Source organism: Miscanthus floridulus, chromosome 2 (assembly GCF_019320115.1).
Source record: "Miscanthus floridulus cultivar M001 chromosome 2, ASM1932011v1, whole genome shotgun sequence".
Lineage (NCBI taxonomy): Eukaryota > Viridiplantae > Streptophyta > Magnoliopsida > Poales > Poaceae > Miscanthus > Miscanthus floridulus.
The window spans coordinates 119,789,201-119,801,655 of NC_089581.1; the positions used below are offsets into that span (position 1 = coordinate 119,789,201).

At 43.6% G+C, this 12,455-nt stretch overlaps 1 protein-coding gene across 10 annotated transcripts; it reads left to right on the plus strand.

The window, feature by feature from the left end:
- Positions 1-1,540: 1,540 nt before the first annotated feature.
- LOC136528645 (deSI-like protein At4g17486) lies at positions 1,541-9,195 on the plus strand. 10 transcript variants are annotated; one of them, XM_066521624.1, is made up of 6 exons: positions 1,551-1,776; positions 1,890-1,992; positions 4,570-4,671; positions 4,762-4,974; positions 7,629-7,916; positions 8,625-9,195. In XM_066521624.1, the coding sequence occupies exons 3-6, from the start codon at positions 4,665-4,667 to the stop codon at positions 8,861-8,863; spliced, it is 747 nt and encodes a 248-aa protein (XP_066377721.1). In that variant the 5' UTR covers positions 1,551-1,776; positions 1,890-1,992; positions 4,570-4,664; the 3' UTR covers positions 8,864-9,195. The 10 variants fall into 10 exon arrangements, with proteins under 10 accessions (XP_066377753.1, XP_066377721.1, XP_066377733.1 ...); XM_066521636.1 differs by having other exon boundaries at positions 4,573-4,671; XM_066521656.1 differs by lacking the exon at positions 1,890-1,992 and having other exon boundaries at positions 1,541-1,776; positions 4,762-4,830.
- Positions 9,196-12,455: the final 3,260 nt, after the last annotated feature.

The following is a 12,455-nucleotide window of genomic DNA, read 5'->3' on the forward strand; positions in this document are numbered from 1 at the left end:
TACCTTTAACCCTGTGTAGGTCCAGGATCGACTATATGCTTAGCCATGCTTAGACCGGTAGAAATCGGGTGATTTTCTGTCACCTGCGAGATATTGGTAGATACCGAAGCACGATTGGCTATATTTGCTATCGTGGAAAAGAACCATGGGGTAATGTAAATGGAGGCCGGGCGGAGTCTATGTGTAGGTTGACTCATATAATTTTGTCTGTGCTGATTAAGGACCGTACCGTTGTTGGCACTTCTGATAAGATTGAACGCATGCCTATCACTTAGCTGGCCGGATAACTCGTTTCGACCGCGAAGCGGAGTAGCTCAACTCAGGTGGGGGCCTCGCTCTGTTAGAGTGCGCACTCTGGATGGTAGTAATGATGTGCGGGGAGCCAGACGTGAGCCCAAGGGCAGGCTAGGCCTGAACGTCCTGGCAGCCGGTTGTCCCTAATTGTGCGGCGCTGGGTGAATCCGCAAAATGTGGACTTGAGTTGTACCAAAGGTGACCTAAGGTGACAGTTGATCTGGTTTGTCTGGGTTTGTGTTAGGAATAAATTCCCAGCTGGTTGAAATCGATTCGAATCGTCGTCTCTCCTAGACAGTGAGAAACTTGGCTAGCTCCAACATCATAGTAATTGTATTATGGAAGGTGATGGTTCGGATAAACATGGAATTACTACACCGGCTATGGTTACTATTGTATGCTATCAAATGATATACCACATGTTTGGCACATGTTAGTTACTAATCTAGAGATGAATAACTATAATTAACTTGATGATCAAAGTATAATTGTATAACTGAGTTAATCATTTTTTATGCAAAATGTTATCAAGCTACCTCCACTTATAAAGCCTTGCATAATCCTGGGAGTCGCCTTTGTTTTGGTTTATGACGGGTAAGTCTAGCTAAATACTTTCTCGTACTCAGAGTTTTATTCCCATTGTTGCAGATGGTATAGTTTATCACGGCTATTACAAGAACTGCTTCTGTCTCGCCGTGGATGAAGAGTGAGCCCTGGGCAAGCATCTGTTATTAATCTTCCTTATGTGCTTTTGTGGGAGTGTGATCACGAGTTGGCACTGTATCTAAACTATGATGGAAAAAGTTAGCTTCAAACTTTAATTTATTTCCGCTACTATTTATCGAATTTGGTTTGTAATAATCTTATTTCGTACTCTGATAAATGAACTGTAATTGTGAACTTTATGTAACATGTGACATGTATGTTGAATCATGTACGATATTGGTTGTACGTGATCGTTAAATCGAGACCCGTTGTGGTACTCGACGGACTATCGGGTTTATATAGACTCAAGTATGACAGTGTGACCGTTTACGGACTATCATTGTACTTGTGCTCTTATAAATTGATCGGTTCTGCGACACGTCACACCTCACCTAATAATGTTAATAATTAATGCCTTCTCCGCTCTCATCAGTGAGGTTGTGAGGTTGAGGTTTTGAGAAAACAAAATCATTCCAAACCGCGTCGTCTTCTCATTCAATGTGCCTTATACGAACACAAAGCAGGTGCAAGAAAAATTCCAAATCCAAAAGAGAGAAACATCAAACAAGAAAAATCTTCCTTTGATGTGAAAACCGAAACGACGAGGGAGACGCCACGCCAACTTCCTTAGCACTTCCTCCGGTCGTCGCCCTCGCCCACCACCTTCGGAGCTCGGAGTCTTCCCCCACACACACCTCGTCCTCCACTGCCGTGCTCTGCGTTGCCGCCTGCGGGCGCCGCAAGCTGTGCGTGCCCCCCCGCAGGTTCCCTGATTTGGTAACTGCCCCTCCTGTTTCTGTACTCCTTCTAGCCCTTTCCCTGCCCAATTGCATAGCTCCTCGCCACTTTCCTTCCGATCCATGGTGGAAATTTGGCACCTCCTGTGGCAGATCTTACGGGGGACGCGCCTTCTCGGTCCGGGCCGCGCTCGCGATTCGGCGCTCGCCCGCTTGCCGGGCGCCGATTTCTTGGCTTCTTGGATTCCCGTTCCCTGTATGTAGACAAGTGTTGCTGCTAATAAATTCTGAGGTTGTCATGGTGCGAATTTTATCACTTTATTAGTGTACTTGTTTCGGCGGCGTATGGAATTCTTTACGGATCCTAGAGTAAGTTAGTACTTGGTGTCTATGATTGTCTGTTGAGTGTTGACATACCACCAACTTTAGATAGAGTACAAATCTGACATGTATTTTTGGCCTTATTCTGTTTATCAACTCTTGAAAGTACTACTATGTTCACAATGTTTGACTTAGCTGAGATAAGCCGTCTGTAGTTGTTGAGTTAAAATGTTTTTGTTTTCCTGATGGAATTCTAGAAAAAGTAGTATGCCTGTTCTTTACTGTTTCTTGTTCTTAATATGTGTCATGCATTTATACCCACCTGTGCTGCGGCTCTGTACTGTAATGCATCGCTTTCAGCTTTACATATGAGGCGTGCGCAGCACACGTCACTTTCCTTGTTTTGTATTACATAAAAACAACTGAGGGCTTTTTTTTCTCTCTGAATTAGAAATCATCTCAGTTGTCAGTTGTTAACAACTGTGTACCTTATATTACATATGTTCTACCAGGAGAACAAAATATAACTAGACATATAGAGTGCTACTATTTATTTTTATATAAACTAGCACAAGTAGAATCTTTTACGTGACTGTGACTTAGAGAGCCAAATATGTCAGCTTATGACCTTCAGTGAATTTATGGGTTCCTTCGTTCATGAGGTATTTATATAGGCCGTGATCATGGCCTTGTATAAATGACAATCATGCCCCTTAGGCCAATGATGTAATTCCTTAGGGTCCAGTCCAGACCTCTCGAAGCACATGTCTTGAGGGTCTTCTGAAAAGCGAGTTCTCATTCTCAAGGCTTCAGGGTTCTTTGTGACACGTCATGAGGGTCCCCAAATATGGATTTTGAATACATCATGGGGCAAGCCCTCCACACCTTTAGGATGCAGGGTTTGAGAGCCTTCTAGATATGGATCCTTGAAGCACATAGAGGCGCATATGGTTAGCCTATTCTCCCAGGTCTTCAGTGAGGCTGAGTTTGAGTCTGCTTAGGCAAGGGACTAAATCTACTGCATATATGGTGTAGTGTCAAAGTTGTTTTAAGCCTGCTTGGTTGGAGGCCTAGGCATTCTGCCTGGCAAAAAGAGCTTCCTAGGGGTAGCCTGAAAGGCTGATGTTTTTGCATGGCCAGGCAAGTGTGAAGAATTTCTGTTTGGTTGGAAGCCTGTGTATGAGAATGCTAATAATGAAATCGGCACATCATAAATACTTGTTTAATTACATGTCTTATTAATAGCACTGTCATAATATGGACTATCTGAAAGTGGTTTATATTGTTTTTTCAGTGAATTAAGTTATTGATGACAATATAAATGTTTAAATAAAACTCCCATATTATTTAATTAAATATGATAGAGAAAGGATTTCCTAAAAACATGTAGCATTGAATATGTTGTGCAAGCTTCCAAAATAGGTAAGGGCAAACCAAATTATTTATAGCAGTGTTTTAAAGGCGACGCCTAGGCGTCCAGGCGTACCCAGCTCGCCTTGGGAAACAGTGGCGCCTTGGCGCCTAGGCGCCACCTAGGCGTCCAGGCGTACCAAGCACTCGCCTGGACGCCTAGCCGCCTTTAAAACACTGATTTATAGTTATGCGACCTATTTACAAGCCATCCAAATGAACAGAGAATAAATAAAATGAAATAACACCCTAGCAGCGAGTAACACGTTTGAAAGCATCATGATTATGCCTAGACACCCATGTTTTATTAGCTAGGCACTGTTTTTCGGTGGATGGCCTGGAACTACTGCTGTCTGGACCAAGGCTCAATATCAGTGCTGCAACTGAACAGATAGAGGCAGGTTCCAGGCTCCCTCTAAGCCAGGCAATTTTTCACCAGGGTCTCAACCAAACAAGCCCTTGCTTTTTGTGGAGTTCTAGTCCCTTTCGTTGTTGGTTGGTTTTGCCTGTAGCAGATACTTCTACAAATAAATTACTACAAGACAAACCATGGATAGCTACGTCTGTATCCTAAAAAGTAAAATACAGGTGCTCCCTATGGTCTGATTCATTTTTTGTTTTAGGTCAATACCCGTGAGACAAGAAAGCATTTGTGTTCTAGTTTTTGGCATAGCTTAACCCTACTGGTACCAGTAAGTAATTTATATGTGGGCATTTAGTGGAAAAGTTCCAGTGAAAACCCAAAACAGGATTTCAAACTGAAACTAGTCTGCATATTTCTACACTGGAGGAATGATATGATAATAAAATATTAAAGACAGTGATATTAAAGTCCTGACCAAACTATCAATGTGTTCTACATGACATACTCATGATGTTTTTGCATTTTTAATAGAAACATAGATGACTCTGTTGTGCTATATCTGGATGGTATCTTGAAAATGCCTTTGGCATTTCCTGCAACAATTTCTTAGAAAGACCTTCATGCCTCATTTCTGAATACTGAATTATCTAGCCTGTGTTATTTCTTTTTTTTTTTATGTTACTTGTTGAACTGATGCTAGCCTTACTTTTCCTCCTTTTGTCTGTTTGTTTGTGGCAGTAGTTTATTTAGGAAGTTTATAATTGATCAAAAAGACTTAGTCCAGTCCTACTTTTCAAATCACTATGGTCACCCTTTAGTTGGGCTAGCATGGAATGTCAGGTGTGTTAGCTTTCCCCCCTTCTGTTTGAATATTATCTTGTGCATAATGGATTTTTTATCCTACTTCCATTTTTAACCTGCATGTATTAGTTATGATGTTGGGCTCAAAGAAGGAAAGGAATCTCAGCATGCGCTTTCAATCAGGCCAGAAATCTTCTGGTAATTTTCGTTTGTTTTCAAAAGTCCAATCTGCCAGCCCACCACCAGGGAATACGCTGGTTTATCTGAATGTGTATGATTTGACACCAGTAAACGGCTATGTTTACTGGGCTGGTCTAGGGGTATTTCATTCTGGCATTGAAGGTATGATGTCCTACAAGTTTCCTTTATTCTTTTTTATGTTTTCACAAGGTCAACATTATTTTTCTTCCTGTAAAAGATTCAACTCGTATTGTACTTCAAGAATGATGATATTTGGTTTGTCTATTTACATCTGCATAGCACTTGGCACTAGTTTGCTATAAGCTTTTATGTTGTGTTCAGCTTTTTTTAAAATCTTTTGTGCATAGTCCTTCCCCTGTTTGAATACACTGATTCCATCTTTTAGGGAGGATCAGCATTGGGATACAAGCTTTGGTCTTGTCGAATAACCAAGCCACTGCTTTTAAACCATCAAATGGTTTGATTGTGGTTGGCAAAACTTATGATGGAAGCCAACCTATAAAATGTACAAAGAATCTTGCAATGGGTTATTTGGTGAAATATTTTTTGGTGCTATTTTATATTCCTTTTCACCATTCATTCTTCACATAACCTATATCTAATCTAGCCTCAGAATTTCAGCGAATAGTCTGTCAGAGATTGTACTCCACATTTCATTGAAAGTAAAGATTCCTAGAATCAATTTTAGTTCTTTTATCACAAAAATGCAGCTTACAGGATTTCATGTGGCCTGAAATATAATTTTTATTTCCTTATCAGGGAATATTAGTTCCATAATACTTTTTTTGTTTGTCTTGGAGAAACGCCTTGGCAAAAGTTTAAGACATCGAGAATTCTACCATCAGGCTGTGCCACAATCATTATAATCATGTTGAACATTTTTTCTTAAATATTAAACCTTTTTCTAACTACCTAAATGCTTGTCATTGGGTTATCCGTTTAGTCAAAGTTTAGAAAAGTTCACTATCAATCTATTTTAATTTTAATTTTTACATCAAAAAAATGTACAAATCATAAGTGTAGATTGTCTTGAAAATCGATGTCCATATTTCCTATCATTTTCTCCAAACATATTCCAACATAAATTGGGTATCAAAGACTTAAAGTCATAATTTGGGAGACTGTATCAATGTTGTGATAGTGCTAAGAACATGCCTTGATTAAGTTCTGTTGACTTGATCACCAACCACTTGTGAACCTGTTCCCTTGCCAAATCGCATGCCCACCATAAGGTGCTTAAGGCCGTGTGGCCTCTGCCCCCTTGATCGCCCAGGTTCCTACACTTGTTTTAACATTGCTGGATTCAGTGAATCCACCAAACATTCCATGTCCAGTCCAAAGGGTCACGATGTTTTAGTGCTTTTTACTGATTCCATATCTCAATCTCTTGCCATTCTGTCATGATCCTCGTTGCTTCCATTGTTGCTGTATACCACTGTACTCCACAGTCCTTGGCTACTTCTGTTTCTGTGTGTTCTGTCAGAGCCAGCAGTTTATTGAAGATTTTCAAAAGTAAACACATCAAAAAGAATCCCAAGGCTGTTTCTGTCAAACAAGTCTGTTAGCTGACAATATTCCTGACTGAAGGTAGAGGAGTGGCAAAACCAAAAAGGGCAAATTTTTAAAACAATATCCAGCCTAAGAGAGACTGTTAGCTGCAATATGTGGTTCTTGTTAAGAAGAAATAGATGCCAAATTCGAGTTGGAGAAGGGCCAGAACCTGGGTGTTGGAGGTGTACACCCACACCCTACCCCTTCTCTAACTAGTAAGGCTCAGTTGGCAGAATGGTATGAGACATGTTTGGGGCCTCTTCCAAATCATGAAGTTTGCAACGCTATTATTTAAATCACCTTTCTTCTTTAAACTTCTAGCTGTTTATACTATAATGTCCTATCTGTGAATATTTTCCTAGTTGGTGACTTGGTGGTTTGTGCTACTTTTATATATAGCTTGAAAATGCCATCGTCATTTACTGACTTCCTGATAGCATGTCTCCAGTGTAATTCTTCATGAGCTATAAGTTATTTATATCTATATCTGACCCTAGTTCTTCACTACAGATAATTGTATGGGTTATTCAACTATTCAAGTATTCTGATAAAGGTGAATAACCGATATTTAACAAATGTGATCCCATAACATGCTAGAAAAGTAATCTTTCCTCACACAAGCCTAAGTTGCTTTGTTAGTAGTTACTTGTGATGAATGCTGATTATTTCAGATTAGAATGACCATCTTTTGGCCAACTATTTCTGGCTTGTACACTGTACAAGTTTAGATATACATCATGACTTCAGATTTGAGGAACCAAAAGTAGCAAAGGTTAAATCGTGTTTGAAGCCATGAACTTTCAGCATTCATCGTTTGTTGTGAGTGTTGGTCTGCATTGATTAGATGATGTGCTATGTATGTTCAGATTGTGTGGTTTGAAGGAGATTAGGATATTAAAATGGAGTGACAGACATACAGTGGAATTAGAGATGTAGAGGGAATGAGAGATTGAAAACATAGGAGAAATCATTTGTTTGCTACATTAAATACCCCTGGCATCGAGGACTCATTTTGTCTGATTGTATTGCACCTCTGAAATCAGAAAGCTGATTCCATTTCGTTTTGTCTTCTCAATGAAATGCCTCAATCCCTCTACATCTCTAAACCCATGACTAAGATTGTCAAAACCCGTTGTTTTTGTTAATTCTTCTTCTTGATACGATTTGTACATATTGTTTAATTAACTGTTGGACATAAGACTGTAGGTTGTGGCTTATGGTATTCTCTACTTGTTTTTTTACAGTTCATGGTGTGGAGTATGCATTTGGAGCACATGACTATTCGGTCAGTGGAGTTTTTGAGGTGGAACCTCGGCAGTGTCCTGGTTTCAAATTTAGGAAATCAATATGCATGGGAACTACTTGCCTGGATCCTCTCCAAATCAGAGAGTTCATGGAGATTCAGTTAGTAAATTACAATGGGGATACCTACCATTTGATAAGTAAAAACTGCAACCATTTCTGTGAGGATATCTGCAAAAGGTTGACAGGAAATTTAATTCCAAAATGGGTTAATCGTCTTGCTAGAATGGGTAGGAATTCTTGAGACATATGTTTTCTCAGCCATTTATATTGATATCTAAGAGTTGCTGCAAAGTTTGTATATCTATATCTATTTTTTCCTCAATTATTACTATATCTATCAGTTTGCTGTCAGAGTTAAAGGTTCAAAGGTAGAATTTCGTTATTTGAAAGTAAGTAAACAGCAGTGATCCTCATGTGTCACGAGGTCCAACTCACCCTAATTCCCCCAGATATTTATCTTAGTTCCTTTTTTTTTGCACACCTGACCTTATGACACCTGTGTGAAGGCACTGATATTTTACATCTACTAATGGAGCATATCTGATGGTTATAATGTTAGGCAAAGCTGTTTTGAGAATGTTCAATACAATAAATACACCTACTAGCACATGAACTGATTTGGCTGCTGTATGGACTACATCTGTTATGACTGTTTTGAGTGGATCATGTGTTTTCTGCAAAAACGTTCTCTGGAAGTGGTTTTATGTGAAAGTATCTGGAAAATCTGCAACAACGTTCACTAGAACTGATTTTATGTGTAATTACCTAGAAAACCTAGCGATTTCTCCAAAGTGAGACAGCTTGGCTGTTCAAAGGAAACTGCACGATTCAGTGTGCTCAGATCAACTATGTTTGAGCTCATAATGGGTACCTTTTTTCTAACTTCTGTAACAGCTTAATGGCAGTCACACAGATTCACAACCTTTTATGTGTAGGTGCTGTTTGCAACTGCATTCTACCAGAGCCCCTGAAGATCAATGCAGCCCGTTATGACCCAGGTTGTCAAGCTGAAGATATTGAGAGAAAAATGCTGACAGGTTCCTTCAGTTGCTTCTCTTCAATCTCTCTATGCCAAAGACATTTCTCAACATCTTCGCTCTCCCGAGGTTCCCCCACGGAAGGCGCGTCTTGGGATACCAAACAGTCAAATTCTACCCGATTGAAAAAGAGCTGACAATTGAGGTACCTTGTATATCATATTTAACAAACGAAGCACAAGGATCATTTTTTTATCATCAATCTCTTCTACAAGAGTCATCAAAGAAGGATAAAAAAGTATTGGTAAGGTGTATTGCATACTTGAGCGTTGGATCCAGCTGTGCTTGAACATCTGTACAGATAATGTGTAGAGTTATTCTTACATTTGACTATTTGAGTTTGAAATACAGTGAGCTGGGGCAAACTCCAACCTAAACTTCTAGGAAAAACAAACTCCAAAAATATTTCAATTATGGGTGCTGCCTCTGAGATGATATTTCACCAGTTGTAGGCCCTGTTTTTCAGCAACACTTCGGCAGTACTTTTTAGCGAAAAAACAATGTTTTTCTCTCACAACAAATCAGTATCAGTATGAGCCAAATTTCAGCGAAACGAGCAGGGCCGAAGTTTGTAAACTGGGCCATTTTTATCTGAGATTTTTGGATTAACGTCATTATAATTTTGCAAGTTTGGAGATACGCCACTACAATTCATCTATTTAAAGAACTGTCATTATAATTCCTTGTCTCCCCTGTCCATGTCATTTTCTACGCTTCTCCCGTGTATGGGCCCATTGTCAGGTACGAGATGTGCACGACGTTAAGCCCCCGCGTCCTCTCCGTTAGAACAGGCCCGCCAGTGGCGGACTGCGCGCGAGCGAAGCGGTGGCCTGCGCCGTCGTCCCCGGCGGCGTCCCCGTTCCCATCCTCTCGCCCGCGCCATGGCCGGAGCCCACCCTTGCTGTGGCCATGGCCAGAGCCGAGCTTGCCCAGCGGTGTCCCCGTCCCCTCGCCCGCGCCATGGCCGGAGCCGAGCTTGCCCGCCGCGCCATGGCCAGCAACTTCCTGGCGCAGCACACGGTGGCGGCCGTGCAGTCCGGAAAGCTGTCGGAGTCCGATGTCGACCGGGCCAAGGCGGAGCGGCGGCGCTCGCCCGCAGCGGCCTCCGTGAACTCGCGTCCGCGTCGTGGCCCTGCTAGAAGAACCACGCCGCCTCTGTCATGTCCTTGAACACCTTCCTGCAGCGTCGTGTGGTTGGCCGCCCAGCGCTCGTAGTGGTACTGTGGTACAGGTACCTGTCCAACGACGCCTTGGCGAGCTCGTGGCGCGGAACGCCGGCGCCGCGCAGCACCAGCAGCAGTAGCTCGTGCTCGCGGACGACGGGGCAGTGTCGCCGGAGGTCGTTGACGCTAAAGTTCAGCAGCACGCCAGCACGCGACGAGCCAGAGCGGAGCGCAGTGCACAAGATCTTCACAAGGTTTCCAGTTTGCTCTGTTTTTTGTCTCAAAAGTCTGCTGCTCCTTTTCGATATGTCATTGGACTATCAAAATTAATTCATTTTTTTGGTTCTTTCGTTTTTAACCACATCAAAGTAAGCAATACCCCCCATGTATATTCACTATTCAGACCAGTCATTTCAGTGGCTATCACGAGGATTTGTTAATTAATTGAAGCGACGGTGCAAAATGCGTTTCACGTTTCGTCAGTCTAACGGATAATCCAACAGTCAGTGGCCGTAGGTGACCACGAACTGCGAAAAGGGCCAATCCATTAGCTCGCAAGCAAACAATGAGCGCAAGGCAAAGCACAGCTCACTGCAGAGAGAAGCCACGCTGCAGCTATTCATCGCGGAACAGAAACGAACATAGGGCACGGGGCGTTTTGCTAGTTTACCTCCATGATTCGGCCGTGGATGGCGTTGTGGAGGAGCTCTACGGCGCGGCGGGGCGGATGAGGAGGCGTTCGCCTGCTCCATGTACGAGCTCGACGACAGCTTCCGGCGCATCTAGCAGTCGCTCCGGATCGCTGCGGACGTTGCGGAGGTCGAGCGGGAGCAGCGTTGACACAGGCTTGCGCGCGAGGGGAAGCGGCGGCGCTCGCTCCACGTCTACGGCACCGTCTTCCACGTGGCCATGGCGACCCGCGGGAGCTGCCGTTCGGCAACCTTGGCCCCAGCGACGTTGTGCACGTCCTCCAACGCTAGGACGGGGACGCCGCCAGGCAAGCTCGGCTGCGGCCATGGCGCGTGCAAGCTCAGTCTCGAAGAGGGCGGCCATGCCAAGGGTGGGCTCCGGCCATGGCGCGGGCGAGGGGACGGGATGGGAACAGGGACGCCGCAGCGGGGTATTTTTTTTAACACTTTTTTAAACAATTTTTAAAACTGACACGTTTTTTTTTCAAAACTAATATTTTTGAACATGCCTGTTTACACGGCGCGGCTAATTCACGCTGCTGCGTCGGCAGGGTGCAGTCAACGGCTGCGGCGACCGCTGACGTGGCAGGTCTGACGCGCCACCCGTCACGACGCGACGGGGCTGCCGCGCCACGCATCACGGCGCTTCCCTCTCTTAGTGTCTCCGTCCTTAGACGAGAAAACACGCCGCCGCGACTCCCGCCCACCGCGCCCGCCCGACGAGCCCGCGGCCGCCACGCCCGGCGCTCCTGCCCGCTGCGACCCCCGCCACGCCCGGCGCTCCTGCCCGCCGCGACCCCCGCCGCGGCCGCCGTCGTGTGCCGTCCTCCCTCACTCCATCTCCATCTCTCCCTGTCTCGTTGCCTCCCTTACTGCCGCCGTCGCCCCTCCATCTCCCCACTGCCGCGCGCCACCCGTCCTCGTCGTCGCCCTCCATCTCTCCGCACTGTCTCGAGCCGTGAAGGACATTGCTGCGCTGCCCATCGTCGTCCTCCATAAGGGGGGATTGCCGCCGCCCTCCAAAAGTAGGCCGCTGTCGGCCCGCCATTGCCGCCGGCGGCCATCTCCTTTCCATTGGTGGATTGTGGTGACCCATAATCTTTGTCGAGGTAATGCTCTTTTGCATCTCTGTCAATTTTTTTGCTAGGGTTAAGATTCAAATTTAGTTTGACTGGATAGAGATTTATATAATTAGTTAGCAAAAAAATTAATGAAGTTAGTAAATATAAGTTATGTATAGTTTTGCAGTTAGCTAGATATGTATAGTTAGTAAAATTACTTAGTATAGTAAGTATAGGTATTAATATTAGTGTGTTTAGTGTAGTTCGTTAGTATAGTTAGTTAGAATTGTTGGTATAGGTATTAATATTAGATTAGTTTGTATAGTTAGTTGGTATAGGTGGAGTCAGTTAGTTAGTACGCACGACGATTTCGATGACCTGATGAAGTTTCTGAAATGCTTTTGTAGATGGATTGTTGTGTTAGAGTTTTCTACGGAAGAAGTATTAGGAGAGAAGATGATATGTTTGAGGATATGAAAGAAGAATTGGAATGGTTTGATGAACCTCCTAGCTTCAACAATCTTTGTAGCCGTTTGAATGAAAAGTTTGGCGGTGATTATACACTAAAGGGGAGATTTGATAGTGGAAAGGCTAGGGCACACTACGTGCTGATGCCCTTATGGGACCATGCTCATGGGTCCCGCTACAATAGGGTAATCCAAGGTTCCAATGTGGCCTTGGCTGAGGTGGTTGTGGAGAATGGATACAAGATGCATGATCTCTAGGAGGGGCCATCCTTCGATGATGATATTCAATAAGAATGTGGGGTTCATGTGGAACCAACTATGGGTACTATGGATTTGGATGATCAGTTGA

Bases quoted from the DNA above. Each gene is read 5' to 3' on its own strand.
- LOC136528645 (XM_066521603.1), top strand. From the start codon at position 1,860: ATGGTGGAAATTTGGCACCTCCTGTGGCAGATCTTACGGGGGACGCGC. The intron at 4,975-7,628 runs GTATGATGTCCT...GTTTTTTTACAG, and splicing joins ATTTCATTCTGGCATTGAAG to TTCATGGTGTGGAGTATGCA. The intron at 7,917-8,624 runs GTAGGAATTCTT...TTTTATGTGTAG, and splicing joins TAATCGTCTTGCTAGAATGG to GTGCTGTTTGCAACTGCATT.